This window comes from Selaginella moellendorffii, unplaced genomic scaffold (genome assembly GCF_000143415.4).
Source record: "Selaginella moellendorffii unplaced genomic scaffold, v1.0 SELMOscaffold_25, whole genome shotgun sequence".
Taxonomy (NCBI): Eukaryota; Viridiplantae; Streptophyta; class Lycopodiopsida; order Selaginellales; family Selaginellaceae; genus Selaginella; species Selaginella moellendorffii.
In genome coordinates, this window is record NW_003314286.1 from 1,068,726 (window position 1) to 1,086,521 (window position 17,796).

General features: G+C 47.1%; 7 protein-coding genes across 9 annotated transcripts; 3 read left to right on the forward strand and 4 right to left on the reverse strand.

Annotated features, from left to right (window-relative positions):
• Positions 1-703: 703 nt before the first annotated feature.
• Positions 704-3,240, reverse strand: LOC9637367 (uncharacterized protein slr0889). The gene is made up of 14 exons (XM_002974754.2): positions 3,189-3,240; positions 2,890-3,129; positions 2,672-2,823; positions 2,439-2,598; positions 2,192-2,389; positions 2,047-2,148; positions 1,951-1,995; positions 1,835-1,900; positions 1,679-1,777; positions 1,542-1,606; positions 1,436-1,487; positions 1,289-1,384; positions 949-1,230; positions 704-890 (listed from the first exon to the last, which is right to left on the reverse strand). The coding sequence occupies exons 1-14, from the start codon at positions 3,213-3,215 to the stop codon at positions 786-788; spliced, it is 1,689 nt and encodes a 562-aa protein (XP_002974800.2). The 5' UTR covers positions 3,216-3,240; the 3' UTR covers positions 704-785.
• A 1,988-nt stretch (positions 3,241-5,228) lies between these two features.
• LOC9636725 lies at positions 5,229-7,219 on the reverse strand. Of its 3 annotated transcripts, none has more exons than XM_024679536.1 (13): positions 6,923-7,219; positions 6,780-6,871; positions 6,579-6,710; positions 6,460-6,522; positions 6,306-6,412; positions 6,173-6,245; positions 6,071-6,121; positions 5,944-6,017; positions 5,859-5,902; positions 5,747-5,808; positions 5,634-5,691; positions 5,512-5,582; positions 5,229-5,454 (listed from the first exon to the last, which is right to left on the reverse strand). In XM_024679536.1, the coding sequence occupies exons 2-13, from the start codon at positions 6,780-6,782 to the stop codon at positions 5,395-5,397; spliced, it is 798 nt and encodes a 265-aa protein (XP_024535304.1). In that variant the 5' UTR covers positions 6,783-6,871; positions 6,923-7,219; the 3' UTR covers positions 5,229-5,394. The 3 variants fall into 3 exon arrangements, with proteins under 3 accessions (XP_024535304.1, XP_024535303.1, XP_024535302.1); XM_024679535.1 differs by having other exon boundaries at positions 5,859-5,899; positions 6,068-6,121; XM_024679534.1 differs by having other exon boundaries at positions 6,068-6,121.
• Positions 7,220-7,236: 17 nt separating this feature from the next.
• On the forward strand, positions 7,237-8,557 carry LOC9637369 (40S ribosomal protein S8). Its single transcript, XM_024679537.1, has 5 exons — positions 7,237-7,342; positions 7,390-7,462; positions 7,526-7,859; positions 8,108-8,292; positions 8,377-8,557. The coding sequence occupies exons 1-5, from the start codon at positions 7,339-7,341 to the stop codon at positions 8,450-8,452; spliced, it is 672 nt and encodes a 223-aa protein (XP_024535305.1). The 5' UTR covers positions 7,237-7,338; the 3' UTR covers positions 8,453-8,557.
• Positions 8,558-8,644: 87 nt separating this feature from the next.
• On the forward strand, positions 8,645-10,811 carry LOC9636726. Its single transcript, XM_002974552.2, has 8 exons — positions 8,645-9,066; positions 9,121-9,513; positions 9,568-9,745; positions 9,817-10,120; positions 10,175-10,247; positions 10,318-10,408; positions 10,477-10,556; positions 10,610-10,811. Exons 1-8 carry the CDS (start codon positions 9,019-9,021, stop codon positions 10,754-10,756), a joined length of 1,314 nt encoding a protein of 437 aa, XP_002974598.2. The 5' UTR covers positions 8,645-9,018; the 3' UTR covers positions 10,757-10,811.
• Positions 10,749-11,642, reverse strand: LOC112347960 (ubiquitin carboxyl-terminal hydrolase 2-like). The gene is made up of 2 exons (XM_024679757.1): positions 11,528-11,642; positions 10,749-11,455 (listed from the first exon to the last, which is right to left on the reverse strand). Exons 1-2 carry the CDS (start codon positions 11,640-11,642, stop codon positions 10,773-10,775), a joined length of 798 nt encoding a protein of 265 aa, XP_024535525.1. The 3' UTR covers positions 10,749-10,772.
• Positions 11,643-13,104: 1,462 nt separating this feature from the next.
• On the reverse strand, positions 13,105-14,735 carry LOC9636727 (glutathionyl-hydroquinone reductase YqjG). The gene is made up of 5 exons (XM_024679717.1): positions 14,402-14,735; positions 13,975-14,151; positions 13,670-13,894; positions 13,464-13,592; positions 13,105-13,393 (listed from the first exon to the last, which is right to left on the reverse strand). Exons 1-5 carry the CDS (start codon positions 14,612-14,614, stop codon positions 13,160-13,162), a joined length of 978 nt encoding a protein of 325 aa, XP_024535485.1. The 5' UTR covers positions 14,615-14,735; the 3' UTR covers positions 13,105-13,159.
• A 46-nt stretch (positions 14,736-14,781) lies between these two features.
• LOC9637370 (peptide chain release factor 1) lies at positions 14,782-17,574 on the forward strand. The gene is made up of 12 exons (XM_024679688.1): positions 14,782-14,869; positions 14,928-15,028; positions 15,083-15,181; positions 15,230-15,413; positions 15,465-15,513; positions 15,573-15,651; positions 15,698-15,772; positions 15,825-15,902; positions 16,006-16,164; positions 16,216-16,311; positions 16,372-16,656; positions 16,708-17,574. Exons 1-11 carry the CDS (start codon positions 14,788-14,790, stop codon positions 16,567-16,569), a joined length of 1,200 nt encoding a protein of 399 aa, XP_024535456.1. The 5' UTR covers positions 14,782-14,787; the 3' UTR covers positions 16,570-16,656; positions 16,708-17,574.
• Positions 17,575-17,796: the final 222 nt, after the last annotated feature.

The window sequence follows — 17,796 nt, forward strand, 5'->3', positions numbered from 1 at the left end:
CACTTTTTTGCTCAAGGTCCCCTGGAGAGAAGGGATTAGAAAAAAACAAAAACTACCATAGCACAAGCTTCTTGCCTCCAGCCACGATTTCCACATCCCCAGTGCACAGCAGTTTAATGTTTTGTAGAAGACTTGCGTAGACAATCTTATTAAGTTTATCCTTGTACTGCCTTCTCGTTGTAATGACTGGACGCAAGAGGATATCAATGGCCTTATCAAGAGCGTCTTCTTTCATCAGCTGTCCATCAACCACATTATCAGAGGGCATGTCCTTCAGGTGTAAGGCGGTTCTGATCTTTAGAAATGGATTGGTAATGGCCAATAGCCTTCGGTTGTAGTTACTCTTCTGTAGAATGGAGGATAGCACTTCACCGAGACGGCGGAAAAAGGAAGGACATACCTCGACTGTGAATGGATTCTCCAGAAGTTTTGGTTTCTTTAGAAAAGGTGATGCACAATTGTCAGCAGGTCTCTTGCCACTCGCCTTATCCAACAAGATCGTATACTCTGATTCGACTTGTCTGGGCTCTGCTAGAGCTGCTTTCGCTGGCTTCAATCTAGCCGCTTTTAATACCTCTGTTTTATCATGCTCCTTTCGTTTTTCGCCCAGAAGCCGCGTCAGAGTATCCCACAACCCCATCGATCACGACACAAATCCCTAATTATATGGAGGTTATAGTTGATTGGGTATTAAAATAGCTTGTTAATTCAAATATTTGTGGTTTATTTATAACCACCATTATTTATATTAATATCTTGAACCATTTGTCAAAACAAAACAGAGTTCACCTGAGAACTACGTCCGCATATGGTTTCCAAATTGCCACTGACGATTCATCCATTTCCAGCGAAAAGAGCAAGCCTCGGAGCATCAGGATCGTACGAACAACCTTGGGTTACCAACAAAAAAGCGTCAAGGAGAAAAAGAGGGATTGATGGAGTGCTCACCAGCCAAAGCTCTTGATTGAAGGAACGCATTGGGACCTTCCGTAGGATGGAGTTTTCGGCCATGGGTGACACCGTTGCTTCTTCGACGTAGCACGTATCAAAGAGCATCCTGGCCATCATGACGAGCACTTCGACGCTCACTTCCTTTGAAGGCGAAGAAGAATCCTCAAAAACGATTCCCATTTCGCAAAGGACCCGAGCGGCAGCTACAGCGTCGTCACTTGCCAGTGAAATGACCATTCTGGCAAATTGCTTTCGTGACTCTTCACCAAGCACCTTGCTCTTGGAAAGGTAAACAAAAAAACAAGTTAGAAGGTATAAAGAAAACGAGATGATTTACTTGGCCGAAATCCAGAAGACCGAGCCGACCATCTGTTAATAAGAGTAAGTTTCCCGCATGCGGATCAGCATGGAAGATGCCATCTATAAGGATCATCTGAGGAACCACCAGAATTTAGTCACCACTCACCATGAGCTTGTAGCTTACCTGACCGTAAGCCTCTATGAGATTTTTTACCACGTCTCTTAGTTTTGGTATTCTAGAAATACGATTTAAAAACATGCATAAATCATGCCAAAAAATTTAGCAGTACCTTGGTTGCAAAGACTCGTCTGCATTACGATGCAGAATGTGGGTAAATGGTGTTCCATGAAGCCTCTGGAGTCAAAAGCAAGTAAAAAAGGAACAAAAAAAAAAATTAAAAACGAAAAACAATTCTTGGGCTTTTACCTCCATGACTATAAGTCGCCGCGTGCAAAGATTTTCAATTGGCGAAGGACACACAATCCTTGAAAATCCATGGGTTTCAAGGCTACTTTTAATACGCAGCTGCAAAAGAGCAGGAACATGAGAGACATAATTAGTCGCAGAAAATGAGGAGCATACCATGAACCAGACTTCTCGTTCAAAGTTAAATTCAAGAGGTATTGTCGCCTGGATTTCTTTCACAATCTAGAAAACACCAAGAAGATTGACAATGACAGAGCACGAAAGCCACATACCGGTGTGAGATCGACTGGTAGCTGTCCTTTTAGAAAACGAGCCACCTACAGAAACAGGAGTTCCGGATGATATTCTTTCAAGAGTACAGTGCATACCCTTGCAAGATTTCGTAGATCAGAATGCATTATAGTATCCATTCCGAGATGTTGTACTTTAACTACAACCGGTGTTCCGTCGATTAGCGTGGCCCCATGAACCTGTTGAAAGCTATCAGCCTTAATAAAAAATGTTGTAATATACCTGAGCAATCGACGCTGCGGCAATCGGGTCTTCCTCAACATCCGAGAAAAGTGCATCCAGTGGGGTGACAAAGTCCTTGCCTTTCGGGCATAATGCAAGCTCCTTCTGGATACTCTTTTTAACCCGCGAGAAAGGCGTTGGAGGCGCATCGTCAAGGTGTTTCGAGAGCCATTTTCTCCATTGCCCTGGAACAAACTCCTACACACGACAGATTAGTGCAAAAGACCAACGACTCACTCGTACTTACAGCTTTAGAAGCAAGGATTTGAGCAGACTTCACATAAAATCCACTCATATCCAGCACAAGCTGGTGGACCATCTTCCCTCCCCACTCGTGCCGTTTATCCCATAACTTATCCCGTTCGTCTCGGCTCTTGTTCCGTGCGTTCAGCTTTGTGATCATATACCTTCCAGACAGAAACACCTATGACTTATAATCAGAAACACCAGGCAAATGCTCAAGTTAATCAGTAAACAAACCTTGTGTATATAGGAAGCAAACGTCTCCAAAAACGAGCAGTCCGATACAGGTCGGGAAAAATCCACTGGATCAGCGGTCTCGAAATCGTAAGTGTCGTTACAGGAGTAGCGACATATCCCAGAAACGCCTCCTGTGGAGGATGGCCGCGGAACTACAAAGATCAAACCAAAGAAGGCAAGTTTGATCAAAAGAAAAGAAAGAAAGAACTACAACTGACCTTACGACCGAGGAGCGTCATAGCCGAATGACAAAACGCTGCCACTTGCAACGACTGCCAAGCCCATCTAAAGAACAATTTTGACACCAGCAAGACACCAATCGTAGAAACGAATGCCGCGGCACCGCGAAATGAATTCCGCCGCACGACGATTGGAGCGCGATCTACCAGCGGCCGCGACACCGCCCGGAGGCCCCCGGGCGAGCGCATTCCAGCCATCGCCAGATTCGGCGCCTCGCCCTGCGCATCACGAACGCAATCACGATCGATCCGGCGAAATCGCGAAGGAGCTCGCTTACCCGGGCGGCGCTCGCTTCCATTGCCATCAGTTGCTAAAACCCTAGATCCCCGCCACGCGTGCTAACGGATAGATGCCACGTGGCACAATTAGCCCTTTTTAATACACAAGGCATTCCTTTAGGTTGCACTCTCGCAGAGGAGGATGATCATGAACAAGGAGGCGAGTCACTACATCCATAGTTCGCGAAATCTTCTCCCCAAGGCGACTTTCGACAATCTCATGACCTTGTTTCGGAATCTTCGCCACTGCCGCACGGAGTCTTTGATGGGGATTCGACTGCTCCTCGCTCCACACCACCATTGCTGGGAGGAATTCCTGCAGTTTTGGCCTGGGGGCGAGAAAGCGATAGAACCGCTGGAGATGGAGTGGTTTGGGCCGAGCTACAAGGTTCTGGAGCAGCGGGAGAGCCCTAAAGGGGATGGCGGCGTGCTCAACACTACATTGGGCCTCGCCAAGCGGCCCATCGAGAGCCGCACGACCATGAAGACGGTGCACGAGAAGGCGCTGTTCGATTGCGAGGACGAGCAATTCGAGACCGACATGGCGATCGGGCACCTCGGCTGGGCGATCGATCTCATCGCGCGGCTCACGGAAACAAGGACGAAAATCGGCAGGAAGAGGGACTTGGATCTCCTGGTGGCTCGACTGTCGATGGCGCTGCAATGGAGCAAGGCCCAGGTGATCGAGTTACTGCGCAAGGAGGAAGCAGCGGAGGTTTGCTCGCGGCTCCGGGACGCCAAGGATGCCATGCTCAAGAACAGGGAAAAGGTTCGTACGGAATGGGCCACGGCGTACAGGGAACACACCGGTCACCCCGCGGCGCCGTACGGGGACGTACCGGTCATCGCCGCCGACAGCGCGTTGGTGGCCGAGATCCGCGAGGCACACGACAGGAACTCCGCGACCCACTCGCACTACTCCCTCTTGTCGGCGCTCTTGCCGGCCGACATTGTCCTCGACATACGCACGGACGACACCGTCAACGTAGACGTCAACGCGCTGGTCAACGGCTGCCTGTCCTCGCCGTGCCGCTCCTGGAGCTACTTCCTGGGGAATATCCTCGGCCTCGGGGCGCCGGTACCGCCGGTGGACGCCGGGACGCCGCTGTACCGCGCGGACGACTCCCCCCGCGCCGCCGGCGGCGCCGCGCGGATCTTCTACGGCCCGGAGGAGCTCTACGTGCTACTTCGGCTGTACGCCAAGCTCCACGACCGCGTCTCCTCGGCCAGGGCGACGTGCACGGATCTGGGAAAGCTTCCACTCTATGCGAATTTCCTCGCCTCGGCACCCGGGAGGGATCCATTCCAAGAACGCGGCTCCGGCGAAGAATGGAGGAGTGCTCTCGGGCACGGGGTATACACAATCCACGAGCTCCTGGCGAGGATCAGCAAGAACATCCGCGAGCTCCACGCCGACTCCAAGGCCGTTCAGGCGATCCAGCTCCACGAGATCGAGGCGGCGAGGTGGCGGGGTGGCGAGATCGACGACGGCGGCTACTTCGCCAACGCCAAGTTCGCGCTGCTACCGTACGAGGGGATCTACCAGTTCGAGGTTGTGGACACCGCTCCCGGGAGGGTGACGATCAACGTGAGGTTTTTTCCCGACGAGTTCTCTCGTGTCAGCGATCTCAACACGATCCGGGAGCTCATCGGGTACTACGCGCAGCAAGAGTGGGTGGAGGGGCTACTGGCGGATGTGGAGGAGGAGCAGCGGCGGGGGTGTCCCGTGTTCTTGAGGAGGAACCTCCGGAAGGCCTCGGCTATGGAGGATTACAGGATACATATACTCAATGAGTGTTTGCACAGGGTGACGGAAAGAGGTCACAGGATAGTGTGTCACACGGAGGACCTTTTGGTGCGATTTAAGGGGAAATTGGGTCATAAGTTTAAAATTTTCCCTGGGAAGGAGAAGAGGCCGGCTACTGTGGAGGACGCTCTCGCGCGGTTGAGAGGGAAATTGGCTGATCAGTTTAATGGGACGGACACGAGGAAGGCTATGAACGGAGGGAGAGTGGAGGGAGATCACAGGGACAAGAGAGTAAAACGCTGCTAGAACGAGCGGGACAGGCGGAGTTATCTTCAAACTCTCGGGCACTTGCAAAATCTCGAGAGTCCTCCTGCGCTCGGTTGCATTCGAGTGGACCGATTTGTTTGTATGTATTTTTCTGGCAGCTTCACGAGGCTTTTGTGAAGAAACCAGGAGCCTTAGTGTTGTTGCTGCTGCTGCTGCCCGTCCGGGTTTGGAATCCCGATTGGGGAAAGAACCTGGAGGTCAAGAAGCATCGAATATAAAACAATGTAAGTTTGATTCAACAAACAAACCCGTCTAGAGATCTCGGCCCGCATTCTAGCTTCTGTTCTTCTCCAGTTCTCTTCCAGTCTTCCAATCTCGTCTGCCAAACGAAGTTCATGAGAGAAAGAAAATACAGATCAAACGAACTTACTTATAAGGGGGCTGAGATCTTCTTGAGGTCTTCTGGCTCTCAACCAAAAGTAAGGAGACTGCACTTCAATCGAGAGACATCAGAACATGTACATAAAAACTTGATCAATGTACCTCGTCACGGCTCGAATCATCGTCAGAGATACTTTCACTATCTCCTTGACAATGCTTTCGGCCTGTAAATCGTAGCACGTTGTGGACGGTTACATTCTGATAGAAACCTGACCTTTGGTAATCCGTGACAGGATGTCATCCACCCTATACAAACTTCTGGAAGGAATCAGAAACGAAAATGTTGAACAAATGCATACTTCTCTTGTGGCTTCCTTGAAAAACTTTTTCTCGATCGGGATTTTTCCGGAGACTTGGAAGAGCCGCGTGGTTGCTGCAAGAAATGGTCTCAGTATGTATACATATAATCCGCAGTGCCACTACCACGCAAATATCGAATTTCGAATCCACTATCTCGTCGTTTAAATCAGCCAAAGTCTGCCACAAGTCACGATTCAGACAGACAAGTTTTCATATGAACGTGCTTACTTTTCTAACAAACGACTTGTCCTGCTCCATCTTCCCCTTCAAGTACTCAAATAATTCAAATGAAGCCTCTTGCCTAACAGGAAAACCGAGCATCGTACAAAGAAGTAAAGGCAATAGAGAGAAAAAGGTGTACCTTGAGAATATTGAGCGAAGGGTTGTTTCAGCAAGACGCAGCAACTGATCTTTCTTCAACAGAGAGGCTTTCAACCCTCTGCAACATTTCTCCTGCTGTCTAAACTCCTGGCGTGGAGAAAAAAATGTTTATCAGCGTTTCTTCTTACTCCCACCTTTTCTTTAATCTGTAAAGCCGCCTCTAAACTTTGAACTCTTTCCTGTGAAGTCTCGGGTTGCTGCAGCATGCAAAACAGCATCCACGTCAAGTCGAAACTCGCGAGAATTTGCATACCTTATTCGAAACTCTGTCGAGTTTCCAGTCGTCTAACTTAAGCTGGAGATCCGAGATGGTAGTACGGAGATCGGATGATAGCTGCTGGATAGAATCCCCATTTTTATCTCTCGATTCAACAACGTCTTTCTCCTGGTCACAAAAAAAACCGCGAATAAAATCTCATACTCAAAACAAACAAAAAAAATCTAAAAGTTATACCATAGAGCAGTTACATTTGATGAAATCTTGCCTGATCCACCTGTTCCTTGTGCATCAGCCTCTGCCGAACATCCTCATTGATCTTCTCCTGCCTGCATTGATCGATCCAATTACAAAATCCAGCACACAAAAGCCAGGATTACCTCTCGAGCGCCGATAGCTGTGCACGAAGCGCGAATTGGAGCTGCTGGATGACGTGATCCTTGGCCTGCATTGCCGCCTCCCAATTCTGGAGCGCATCCCTAGACCTGTTGATGAGCTGATCGTGCTGCTCGCGCAGCTCCACAAGCTGCTCCTCTTTCTTCCCCAGCGCCGCCTGCAATCCAACCCACGCATTCTTGTCGCCCCCGCCCTTCTTGGGAGGCGGGGTCCCGGGCGGCGATTCGGGCGGATTATTAGCGGCGCTCGCCCTCCGCCTGGCGCTCATGGGAATCCAAAAAAATTCCAATCCAACCCTAACCAAAGAATAGACGGCCAGGATTCGTTGCCCTAAGTTTTAGGGTTCTTCGGCGCCGGAGGCTAGAGCGAGGAGGAGGCGAGGCGGGGCGCGTCGCGAATCATGGGTAGGATTTTGCGCATTGGGTCCTGGATCTCACACTCGCTGGCTCAGGTATCTCGCGCGATTCGCTTCACAAGAGGAGGGCCACCGGTGGGAAGAAGAAGGCATGGAGGAAGAAGAGGAAGTAAGTCTCGGATTCGGCGAAGGGATGGATATCTAACACGGAAAATTTCCTTTTTGTGTGTAGATACGAGCTCGGGAGGCAGCCGGCAATGACCAAACTGGCGGCCAAGACCGTCCGCCGCATTCGCGTTCGCGGTGGCAACTTTAAGCTCCGCGCGCTGAGGCTCGACGCCGGGAACTACTCGTGGGGGACCGAGGCGGTGGCGCGCAAGACGAGGATCCTGGAGGTGGTGTACAACGCCTCCAACAACGAGCTCGTCCGGACCCAGACGCTGGTGAAGAGCGCCATCGTCCAGGTGGACGCGACGCCTTTCCGCGCCTGGTACAACCAGCACTACGGCGTGGATCTCTCGCGCAAGAAGAAGCCTTCGGCCGTGAAGAAGGAGAAGGAAGGCGAGGTACGCGCTCTCGCTTTTTTCGTTCTTCGCGTTTGGCTTGATTCCTTTTGTGATTTGGAGTTCCTAGCTTTGCTTTGGTTGTGTTCTTGGGCTCTTCCGATTCTTTTGTTATCGTGGTATGCTTTTTGTGTTTGACTTGGAGTTTCTTCTCTGTTCTTGGTATGCCTTTTGTGGTTTGATAGTTTCTACTCTTTTCTTTGATTGGTGTTTTACTTGTGGAGCTGAGTTTTACGAGTTTTGCGCTTCAGGAAGCTACAACTGAAGCCGGCCCGGCCGCCGAGGAAGAGAAGCCCAAGAGCAAGCACACCCTGCGAAAGCTTGCCAATAGAGCGGAGGGGCACAAGCTCGACCCACACATCGAGGAGCAAATGGCGAGTGGAAGGCTGCTGGCTTGCATCGCGTCCCGTCCTGGGCAGTGCGGACGCGCGGACGGGTAAGTCGAGCCAGTCGTCCAGCTCTCTCAGATCATTCAACCCGTGCTGGTACTCATCCGACCCGTGTGGTTTTGTTCTTTCAGGTACATTCTGGAAGGTAAGGAGCTCGAGTTTTACATGAAGAAGATTCAGAAGAAAAAGGGGAAGAGCGCTTCCTAGGCTGTGTCACTCACTGGTAGTGCTGCTACTCACCCTTCGCTCCGGCAGAGTATGGTCAAAGCTCTTGTTTTTTGGGAAATTTAAAAAGACAACTCTTTTGCTTCACACTTGCTATGGTTTCTCTGCTAACATCAACCAAAATCAATCGTTGCTTGACGCTTTTCTATCTAATTCTTTGTCTTGGGAGAGGATCGAACCTTTGAGCTTTTCTTTGTCCGCATGTGAATCATGCCATAAGCGATGTCTGCCATTGTCTTGTTGCTGTTGATTGCTTCACTAGCTCTAGTGGGACTCCAAATCGATTCTTTACCCTTTGTGCATCACAAAAGAGGGAGATAGGGAGGACACTGGAGCCCAGGGAAATGATCCGCCATAGTCCCGCAAGAGCTAGTGGCGCCACTGGTGATCCTCGCGCACGAGATTACCATGCCAAGTCGCAAACATTCTCCTCAGGTAATTGGCATCTCCAGGAGAATGGAGCCTCTGCTGCTGCTAAGCAATCGCCAGGAGCGCCACTGTTAATCCGGCTGGTGATGAAAATCTCTAGCCTAGCCTAAGGGATCATCATGGAAGATAGAGCTACTGTAGTTCATCCTCAAGTTTGCGAGATAGAGGTACTCATTCTTTCCTTTCCTCTGTGTTGTCATGGAACTTTGGTCTCTCTCTAGATTGACAGACCGGTTGCTAGCGAGAAACGAAGGCCCAGCTTGAAGCTCGAGATACCCTCCAAGCCCGCGGATGTTCCCGGGAAACCTCCGGCGGCGACGCCTACGCCGAGATCGAGTGGCAAGAAATCCGTGCAGTTCCAAACTTTCAGTAATGCTCTTCCGCCGCAGCCGCCGCCACCGCCATCCATCTCCAACACCCCAGGAGCAGCAACACCCCGATCAAACTTCTCGCTCATGCGGCTCCTCACGCCCCGCTCCGCAAGAACAGTGTCTCTTCCATTGCGATTCACGCTATCGTCTTCTTCGTCCGCGTCTCCGTCGTCTTCTTCGTCGACAGGGGCCGCGGCAGTGAGTCCAGATGCCATTAGAGAAAATTTGATCTCGTCATCAAAGGTAGAACTTTTCTTTCTTTCTTTCATCGTCAACTTTGTCATCTCGTCTTCGCAGGACAAGCAGATCAAACGCTCCAGGTCGGCGCTCGATGGTCACCAAAAAGAGAAGAAGCTCACCCGGCTTTACTCCGGAACGTTTCTCGTCAAGCCGACCACTCCTCGTCCTCGTCCCCGGGAAACTTCACAAGCAGACGACGGAGCCCAAGACACTGACCATGCCAACGACACCCAAGGTACGTAAACTTCCTATGATCAAGTTCATGGAGGTCATGGTTCCATGATCTGAAAGTTTCAAAACTTTTAGACGGCGAGGACGAGGAGATCCCCGAGGAGGAAGCAGTGTGCCGCATTTGCCTGTGCGATCTGGGCGAGGAGGGCAAGACGCTCAAGCTCGAGTGTAGCTGCAAAGGGGAGCTGGCGCTGGCTCACGAGGAGTGCGCTCTCAAGTGGTTTGGGATTCGAGGCAACCGCGAGTGCGATGTTTGTGGCCAGGAGGTCGTCAATCTCCCCGTCACGCTCGTCAGGCTCCAGCAAAACCAAAACAATATCAACGCTGAAACTCAAGGTCTCCAGCAAGCTCAAATGGCGCAAATGAGTGCTCTCAACAGGTAGATTCGTCTATCTCGCTCTACAGCTTTGTAGATTCCATGGTGTCCTTCCAGGATATGGCATGACGTTCCCGTGCTCGTCATGATCAGCATGCTCACGTACTTTTGCCTCCTGGAGCAGCTACTGGTGATAATTCTCTGATGATTTCGATTGATTTGCGAAGTTCTGGGATGGATTTCTTTGTTGCCTACTACAGGTGAGACGAAAGGGCCCTCGAGCATTGATGCTAGCTCTGCCATTCGCCGTCATGTTTGGAATGCTCACTGCCATCACAGCATCAACGCTTGGTAAGATTTCGTTTCTCTCTCTTTCTCTCGAGCTCCTGTTTGTAACAAAAGATTCTTTCAAAGCACAGTGAGGCGGCGTTGTATGTGGCTCTTTGCCATCTTTCAGGTCGGTTTTGTCATACTATTTGCGCATGTTTTCTACAGCTGGGTAAGATCACTCTCTTAAAACTTTTTTAGTTCTTATTTCAATCCATGATCCAGATGAAGTTGAACCCAATCTTATCAATTTCGCTGGCCGGTTTTGCGGGATTCGGATTGTCCATGATCGTGAATGCTCTCCTCCTGGAATGTTGGAGCTGTAGAACAAGAGCAGCGCGACAAGAAGACGCAAGCCAAGATATCGTGTAAATATGTACTGTAATTCTCACACACTTGTTTTGTGATAGAACAAAATGTATGCATCGCTCGAGCACCTCGATAGCTCAAAAATCTCTTCCACCACCTCATCGTCAAAGCTGTACCACTTTCCATTTGGGAGTTTGATGGTTGCCGTGTAGTGCCCATAGTCGGAGTCTCCCATATGGTTAATCAATCCATACAGTTTGTACTCCTGTTCCCAAAGTGTCAAAATCTGTGGAAACTCCACCGTGGTGTCGATCTTCTCCACACTCCCCGAAGAATCGCACTTAAACCTTGCCAAATGGAGGATCAAATTCCGTGGGAGCTTCCCAAGCTCCAGTTTCTTGACAGCGTCCTTTTGGTTTCTCTTGCACTTTGGGCAGTGCCAGGAATCCAAAACATCGTCTTTGGTGTACTCCCGGATGCATGATTCCAGAGAAACCGGCTGCGTCATCTCATGGACTGGCAGCGAGAGAGAGGTGAAAGATTCAGGCGTGGAGGAGACCATGTTGGAGCACTTCGGGCATTTCACTGTGGATTTGGTTTGGCCCTCGAAGAAATCTGCGACTGGAGAGGGGAGCTCTGGCCGCACCTTTTTTCCTTTAGGAGGATTCTCTTGCTTCTTGAATTCTTGATCCAGGGCACCCAAAAGAAAATCGAGATACTCCTGTGCGTCCTGCTGGACGCTCGGATTTGTCAGCTTTGGCCCTGGTTTTACAGACTTGCTTGCGTTATTCCAAATCGCCCTCACCACTTTCCTAAACTCGATTGCCATCTCACCTCTTACGTTGTCTGATTTCAAGAAGAAGCTAGAGAGCTCTGGAGTGTGAACAACGCACTGTAAAGCACTGTTGGCTGAACAAGAATTCCCTTGGTTTTGAAAGCCCACAGCCATTTGCCTTGCACACAACCCAAAAGAAAACCTAGAATATTTAAAGAAAACAAACAGGAATTAAATAATTAATGTGAGTGCTTGGTCACAATAATAATTATAAAATAGCAAAATTACCTTTATATAATAAATTTAAATGGAGAGTTATTGATGATAAATGATAATATTAAAATTATTTATAAAATGCCTAAAATTATTTTTTAATTATGTTATAAGCTTATATATAAACACATTTCACATTATAGAATTAAACTTCACTACTTAAATACCTATTTTAAAATTATATAAAGAATTAAAATATTAATGATTTTTAATATAAAAATTTTAAAAATATTTTATTTACTATAAATAAATGATAGACCTTCGCTACATTTACTCTTGTAATAACAAATATTTCACACTTTTGTCTTTTGTATTTTAGCTAATTGAATAAGTCATTGACATCACACAACCAAATTAAAAAAATTTGAGAAAGGGATTTAATATGTAATAATTATATTTTAATATAAATATATTTTAGGTTATAATAGTGACTTTAAAAGTTTTAAACACTATTTTTATAAGGATTTTTTACACACTCTTGACAAAATTTTCTATAAGTAAGAAAATGGAATAAAAAAATATGATTATAATCTACTAGGAATTTTGAAAGAATTTTTTTTTTTTTTGGAACATTCAAAAATTCACAAGAGAAAATGCATATATGAAAAATACCATAGGCCTTAATTGACAAAAATATACAAGTGATAGTAAAAGAAAATACGGAAGTTTAAACATCCTTAATTTATATTTAGTGTATGGTAATGTTACTATTTTTTTTAGATGTAGTATAGTATATCTTTTATATAATCTCAAAGAGTTAACACAGAAAACATTTTAATTTTATTCTTCAACATTACTTTCCATCCAACTAAATTCTCTTTAATATCCTTTTTAGTATATTTTCTAAAAAAAGAAAAGGTTTTAATGATCTAAGACCCCTTTTGCTAAAGGCTTTTCTTTATTTAGATGCCTTTTGTGCTAAATAATGTATCAAAAATATTTTTCTTTCTTGTGATATAAAAATTTGATTTTGTGAAAAATACATTAACAAAAAAAACAATTGCATAATGCTGCAAGGAATTTGCTCAAGTTTTAGCATACTATCCTCAAGATTTTGAAGACTGAAGACTAGAGGGACCAAGAGTGACAAGCAAATCAACTTTTATCCCTTACATTGTGGTTTAATGCCTTGAAAGCATGTAATAATTGAAGATTAATTCAAGAATCTACAAGACAGAGTCAAAGGAATCAAAACCAATGGTACATATTATCCCCAAGATCTCAGAAGACATCTGGTTGAAGTACATCTGGTTGGCTAGTTGCACTTAATATATAGAGATCCACTTGCATGGGATCTGGCATTGGTTGATCCTTAGGACACTGCATCGTGAAAGCGTAAAAAGCAAAAGAGAGAAAGCAGAAATGAGAAACGAATAATATATTATCGAAGGTGACAATTATAACTGGGAATCTAAAACTCATGTGTTAAACTTGTGGCGGTCGTGTGGAGTGGAGTAGTCGATGACGCTTCCAACAGGGATGACGCCATACGGATTGATGGAGGGATGACTTCCATAGTAGTGCTTTTTGATGTGGTCCATGCGGACGGTGTCCGAGATCCCATCCATCTGGTACACGTCCTTGACGAAGTTGAAGAGGTTTGGGTACTCACGGATCAGCTTCTTGTTGCACTTGAAATGAACAACATAAACCTGGCATAGGTGATGAATTTGAATAAAACTTCGAGAGAAAGCAAGAAAAAAAAAACACCCCAGAGCTTACTTCGTCGAATCTTATCAGCGTCTTGAAGAGCCGGAGATCTGCCTCGGTGAAAACGTTTCCGCACAGATACCTCTGCTTTGAGAGGATATCCTCGCAGCGATCCAGCGCATTGAACAGAGCCTCAAACGCCTGCGACAAGGAAAAGAACTTGGATTCATGGCTTCCGAACGAAGAAAAACTAAAGAAGAAAAGTTCTGAAGATTTACCTCCTCATAAGGCTTCTGCTTGGTTGCAAAGCCACAGCGATAAACTCCGTTGTTGATGGAGTCATACACCCAAGCGTTCACTTCATCAATCTTGGCCTGGAGATCTCTCGGGTAAAGGTCGAAGTCGGGACGCTTTGCAAGATGGTTGAACTCGCTGTTGAGCATGCGGATGATATCAGAGTTCTCATTGTTCACGATAGTTTTCTTTGCTTTGTCCCAAAGAACCTGTTTACGTCAGGCAATCAAGCTCTGAAAACCTTGAAAGGAAAGAAAGAAACGAAGAAAGAAAGGTAGCGAGTACTCACGGGAACAGTGTACTTTCCAGTGTAGTTTGGATTGGCGATGTCGTAAAGTTCACGGACAGTCTTGGCATTGTTTATGGGGTCAGGCTGAGCACCAGGTTCCTCGTTGTCAGAGGAAGGAAACGTCCATCCAAAGTGACCCTCGCCTTCTTTGGTTCTCTCCCACTTTGGTTTTGTGGACTACACGTTACGAGAGAAAGGTGTGAAGATCATCCTCAAGAAAACAAAAGAAGAAGCTTCTAGCACTTAGAATTGTCCAAAGCAACAAGAATACATGCCAACCATATGAAGCACAAAAATCGAAGAAAACAACACTTAGATGTCACAAACAAACCATATGAAGCACAGGAAATCAAAGAAAACGCTAGCTTCATGCAAGAGCGAGAAAGCTTCTAACTTCCAAAAGAAAGAAAGAAATTCTTTGACATACCGTGACGCCAATAGCATGGTCTAAGCCCTTGAGCTTGAGCGTAGCGAAGCACCGGGAAGCCCAGGGACACGCATACGAGATGTAGAGATGGTACCTATCGGCCACGGCCGGAATATCACACCCTTCTTTGCTAGAAATCCAGCTGCGAAACGATGACTCGGTGCGCTTGAATTCCCCATCCGTCGATGTCTCATCGATCGCCGTCTTTCCCATCGCTCGTCCAGCTCCAAATCGCCTCTTCTGGATCCGAGCGGCAAATCGCAGTGATCCTCTGGCGATCCCGACGGAGAGAGCCGCCAGATTGACTTCCTGTTGCCCGCAACGTGGCAGGCATTTCTTTTCTACTTCGATTTGGGTTACTTTGGGCTCTGTTTTTTAGGGTTAAAATGCTGGGAGCTGCCCAGCGATGGCGATGGCGTCTCCCGGCGTGGAATCTGGGAAGCAGGAGCTTGTATTCCACGCTCATGGGTATGTTCTTGCGAAATGTAGGTGGATTGAGCTGGAGACATGGATTTTCTATCTCCAGACAAGCATGCGCCCATTCCCGACGATATTTTGCGAATTTTGGAGAAGAGAATGATCTCTATTGAAGACCGCCATGCCTGTCTTTCCAAAGCGCTTCTAGAGGTAAAGTGTAGATTCGGATTTCGTCCTTGAAAATACGATCGTGAATGATTTCAGCCTGGGATTGCGTCAGACGAGCTGATCAAGATGAACAAGGAGCTTCGTAAGCTGGATTACTCCGTGGATATGATCAAGGCGCTGAGAGCCAAAGAAAAGGTTTGACGACTAAAGTTTGGGAAAAAGAGACTCTTTGGTTGAATGCAGGAAGTAATTGGCTTGAAAGAATTGGTAAAAGAGTCCGTTGAAGACGAAGAAATGCGTAGGCTGGCCTCTGGAGAACTTCAAACGGCCACCAGAGAAGTGAGAGATGCTCAGCACGATGTTCTCCTGAAGCTTATTCCTAAAGATGAAGCTGATAGCAGAGGTTGTATTCTCGAAGTCAGAGCAGGCAAGTGCAACCCATAGGCTTCATGTTTGATATGTTTCATCTATCTTTTAGGAGCTGGAGGTGACGAAGCGTCAATTTTTGCATCTGATCTCTTCAAAATGTAGGCACGTCTTTCTGGTGTATGCCGAATGCTTATTGGATTTCTATGAATGCTCTCAGGTATGAGAAATACGCTGCAAACAACTCATGGAGGTTTGAAGTTCTGAGCATTACTACCACCGACACCCGAGGTTACAAGGTAACTATCCGGTTCTCCACGGGCGTATCTAAGCTTGTCTTTATAGGAGGCTAGTGCTGTAATATCTGGAGATGATGTTTATGGAGCTCTGAAGTTCGAAAGTGGCGTTCATCGCGTCCAGGTACGAAAGTAATTACCGTGGTTTCATTTTTTTTATATGCATCCGTGTGCAGCGTGTTCCTGTCACTGAGAAGGCTGGGCGTATACACACAAGTACTGCGTCAGTCGCTATTCTTCCCGAAGCGAATGAGGTTCACTCCAGGTTTACTAAACCTTTGCACTTGCATAGACCATTGATACATTTTATTTTATTTTTCTCGTTTTTCTGTTGCTGAAGTTTGACTATGCTGACAGGTTGATGTCGAGATCCGTAATGACGAGATAAAGATAGACACTTACCGAGCTGGTGGAGCCGGTGGACAGCATGTAAATACTACCTGCAGCGCAGTCCGAGTTACCCACGCTCCAACAGGTATCGTGGTCGCAATCCAAGACGAACGCTCTCAACACAAGGTAGGCCGTTCAACACGCGTGCTTTGCTACAACTGAGCTGAGATTGTATAGAACAAAGCAAAAGCTTTGAGTATTTTATATGCTAGGCTGTACGAGCTCGAGCGGTCCCGAGCAGCGGCAAGTCGGTCTGAATTACGACAAGATCAGGTAATTCAGTTTATTGTCGCAGAACGTTATTTTCTCTACTTTTATAAATTGTCACTCCAGATCGGCTCAAGCGACAGATCGGAGCGCATAAGAACGTATAACTTTCCCCAAGGTCGGGTAACTGATCATCGAGTGGGAGTGACGCAACACTCGATTGAGCAAATTATGGAGGGGATTGGTCTGGAAATTTTTGTGAATGCGCTCAAGATGCAGCACGAAGCGAGCGCTTTGGCGTCGCTCAAAGCTGCAGCAGCTTGACTACCCATAAGTTTCACTTTTTTTTTCTTCCTATGTTTTTTTAACGTGTCAGATGTTGACAATTGGAAGCATTTGTTTGAACGTCAGGTGAGTGTTCTATTATAAATGGCAACAGCACTGACTTGTTTCCATGCACAGGACCGTCATCGGATCAATGAGCGTGGACGGCACGAAGCTGATCATGTAGGCCTCTTTCGTGCGACGATGTGAGCTAAAAAATGGAGTGGGGGAAGTCAGAGGTGCCAGGCCACCTACTTAAACGTTTCTCCTGAAAGAATCAACATCTTGGTCAGTAGCAGAGGAGGATGGTTGATGAAATGACGGCTGCCGATGGGACGCTACGGGTGGTTTCTTTTCCTTGGTGCATTAAGTTCCGGAGCGTTTGCAAGAATCTCTTGAAGCGGATGAAACTCATCGGTAGAAGGTCGTCAACTCGTGGGGTGCTGGTGAAGAGGAGCAGCAACAGCAGCAACAAGCACATGATCAGTTGGACAGCGAGCTTTGCATACAGGCAGCAGCAGAAGCAAAAGCTCAAGAAGTCGGGAAGCAGTTTATGGTCGTTTGGTGGCTACAGCAAACTCAAGAACAGTGATAGCTGCACGGAAGCTTTAGATCGCCAGGAAGTCGTCCACCGCAACTTAGAGGACTCTCAGGCTTCGTCCAGCAGCTTCTCGTTCAAGAATGATGCGGAGAACCTTGGGCATGGCAAAGGCAAGGAGATTTTGTCACCGCATCCTGGCGTGCAGCGCAGCGAGGCTATGAAGCTCAAATCGAGGTGGGACGAAGTGGTGGAGATGGTTGTAGCGGACAGCTTTGATGATTTGGTGGACTTGGAGGAATTTCTGGGCTACTATATGCTGCTGAATTGCCCCGTCTTTCGAGCCATGGTGCAGAGGTTTTTTAGCGAGTTTTGTGTGGAGTTTTGCGAGGACGAGGAGCTTCTAGCCGTCAGCTTGTTCGTCCCAGAAATGCAGGATTTTCCCTCTTTTGGGAATTCTTCTGAGAGGGAATTAGAATGCTTGCCGCCATCGCCTTGCTAGTTTAAAGGAATAACGTTTCTCGCTCCTAAAGAGAAAAAAGAGAAAACATCGGTCTAGTAAAGCATATTTTCACCATAATGTATAAGGTAGAAAATAAATATGCACTCCATGACTTTTACTTTACATTTTAAAAAGTTTCTAAAATATTAAAGAGTCTTACCTCCATAAAGGTTTGAATAAACAATAG

Coding starts and splice junctions, on each gene's coding strand:
- LOC112347960 (XM_024679757.1), bottom strand. CDS start 11,642: ATGGCTGTGGGCTTTCAAAACCAAGGGAATTCTTGTTCAGCCAACAGT. Junction 11,456..11,527: donor GAAATCAGACAACGTAAGAG/GTGAGATGGCAA, acceptor CTGTAAAACCAG/GGCCAAAGCTGACAAATCCG.
- LOC9636726 (XM_002974552.2), top strand. CDS start 9,019: ATGGAAGATAGAGCTACTGTAGTTCATCCTCAAGTTTGCGAGATAGAG. Junction 9,746..9,816: donor CCATGCCAACGACACCCAAG/GTACGTAAACTT, acceptor CAAAACTTTTAG/ACGGCGAGGACGAGGAGATC. Junction 10,557..10,609: donor CGCATGTTTTCTACAGCTGG/GTAAGATCACTC, acceptor TCCATGATCCAG/ATGAAGTTGAACCCAATCTT.
- LOC9637370 (XM_024679688.1), top strand. CDS start 14,788: ATGCTGGGAGCTGCCCAGCGATGGCGATGGCGTCTCCCGGCGTGGAAT. Junction 15,182..15,229: donor CGCTGAGAGCCAAAGAAAAG/GTTTGACGACTA, acceptor GGTTGAATGCAG/GAAGTAATTGGCTTGAAAGA. Junction 15,903..16,005: donor TTCTTCCCGAAGCGAATGAG/GTTCACTCCAGG, acceptor CTATGCTGACAG/GTTGATGTCGAGATCCGTAA.
- LOC9637367 (XM_002974754.2), bottom strand. CDS start 3,215: ATGGCAATGGAAGCGAGCGCCGCCCGG. Junction 2,599..2,671: donor TTGCTTCCTATATACACAAG/GTTTGTTTACTG, acceptor TCTGTCTGGAAG/GTATATGATCACAAAGCTGA. Junction 1,778..1,834: donor AACGAGAAGTCTGGTTCATG/GTATGCTCCTCA, acceptor GCTCTTTTGCAG/CTGCGTATTAAAAGTAGCCT.
- LOC9636725 (XM_024679534.1), bottom strand. Junction 6,413..6,459: donor CTTTACAGATTAAAGAAAAG/GTGGGAGTAAGA, acceptor TCTCCACGCCAG/GAGTTTAGACAGCAGGAGAA. Junction 5,809..5,858: donor CCTGTCACGGATTACCAAAG/GTCAGGTTTCTA, acceptor TACGATTTACAG/GCCGAAAGCATTGTCAAGGA.
- LOC9637369 (XM_024679537.1), top strand. Junction 7,463..7,525: donor GCATGGAGGAAGAAGAGGAA/GTAAGTCTCGGA, acceptor TTTTGTGTGTAG/ATACGAGCTCGGGAGGCAGC. Junction 8,293..8,376: donor CAGTGCGGACGCGCGGACGG/GTAAGTCGAGCC, acceptor TTGTTCTTTCAG/GTACATTCTGGAAGGTAAGG.
- LOC9636727 (XM_024679717.1), bottom strand. CDS start 14,614: ATGGGAAAGACGGCGATCGATGAGACATCGACGGATGGGGAATTCAAG. Junction 13,895..13,974: donor CTGGAAAGTACACTGTTCCC/GTGAGTACTCGC, acceptor TGACGTAAACAG/GTTCTTTGGGACAAAGCAAA. Junction 13,593..13,669: donor AGCAGAAGCCTTATGAGGAG/GTAAATCTTCAG, acceptor TCCTTGTCGCAG/GCGTTTGAGGCTCTGTTCAA.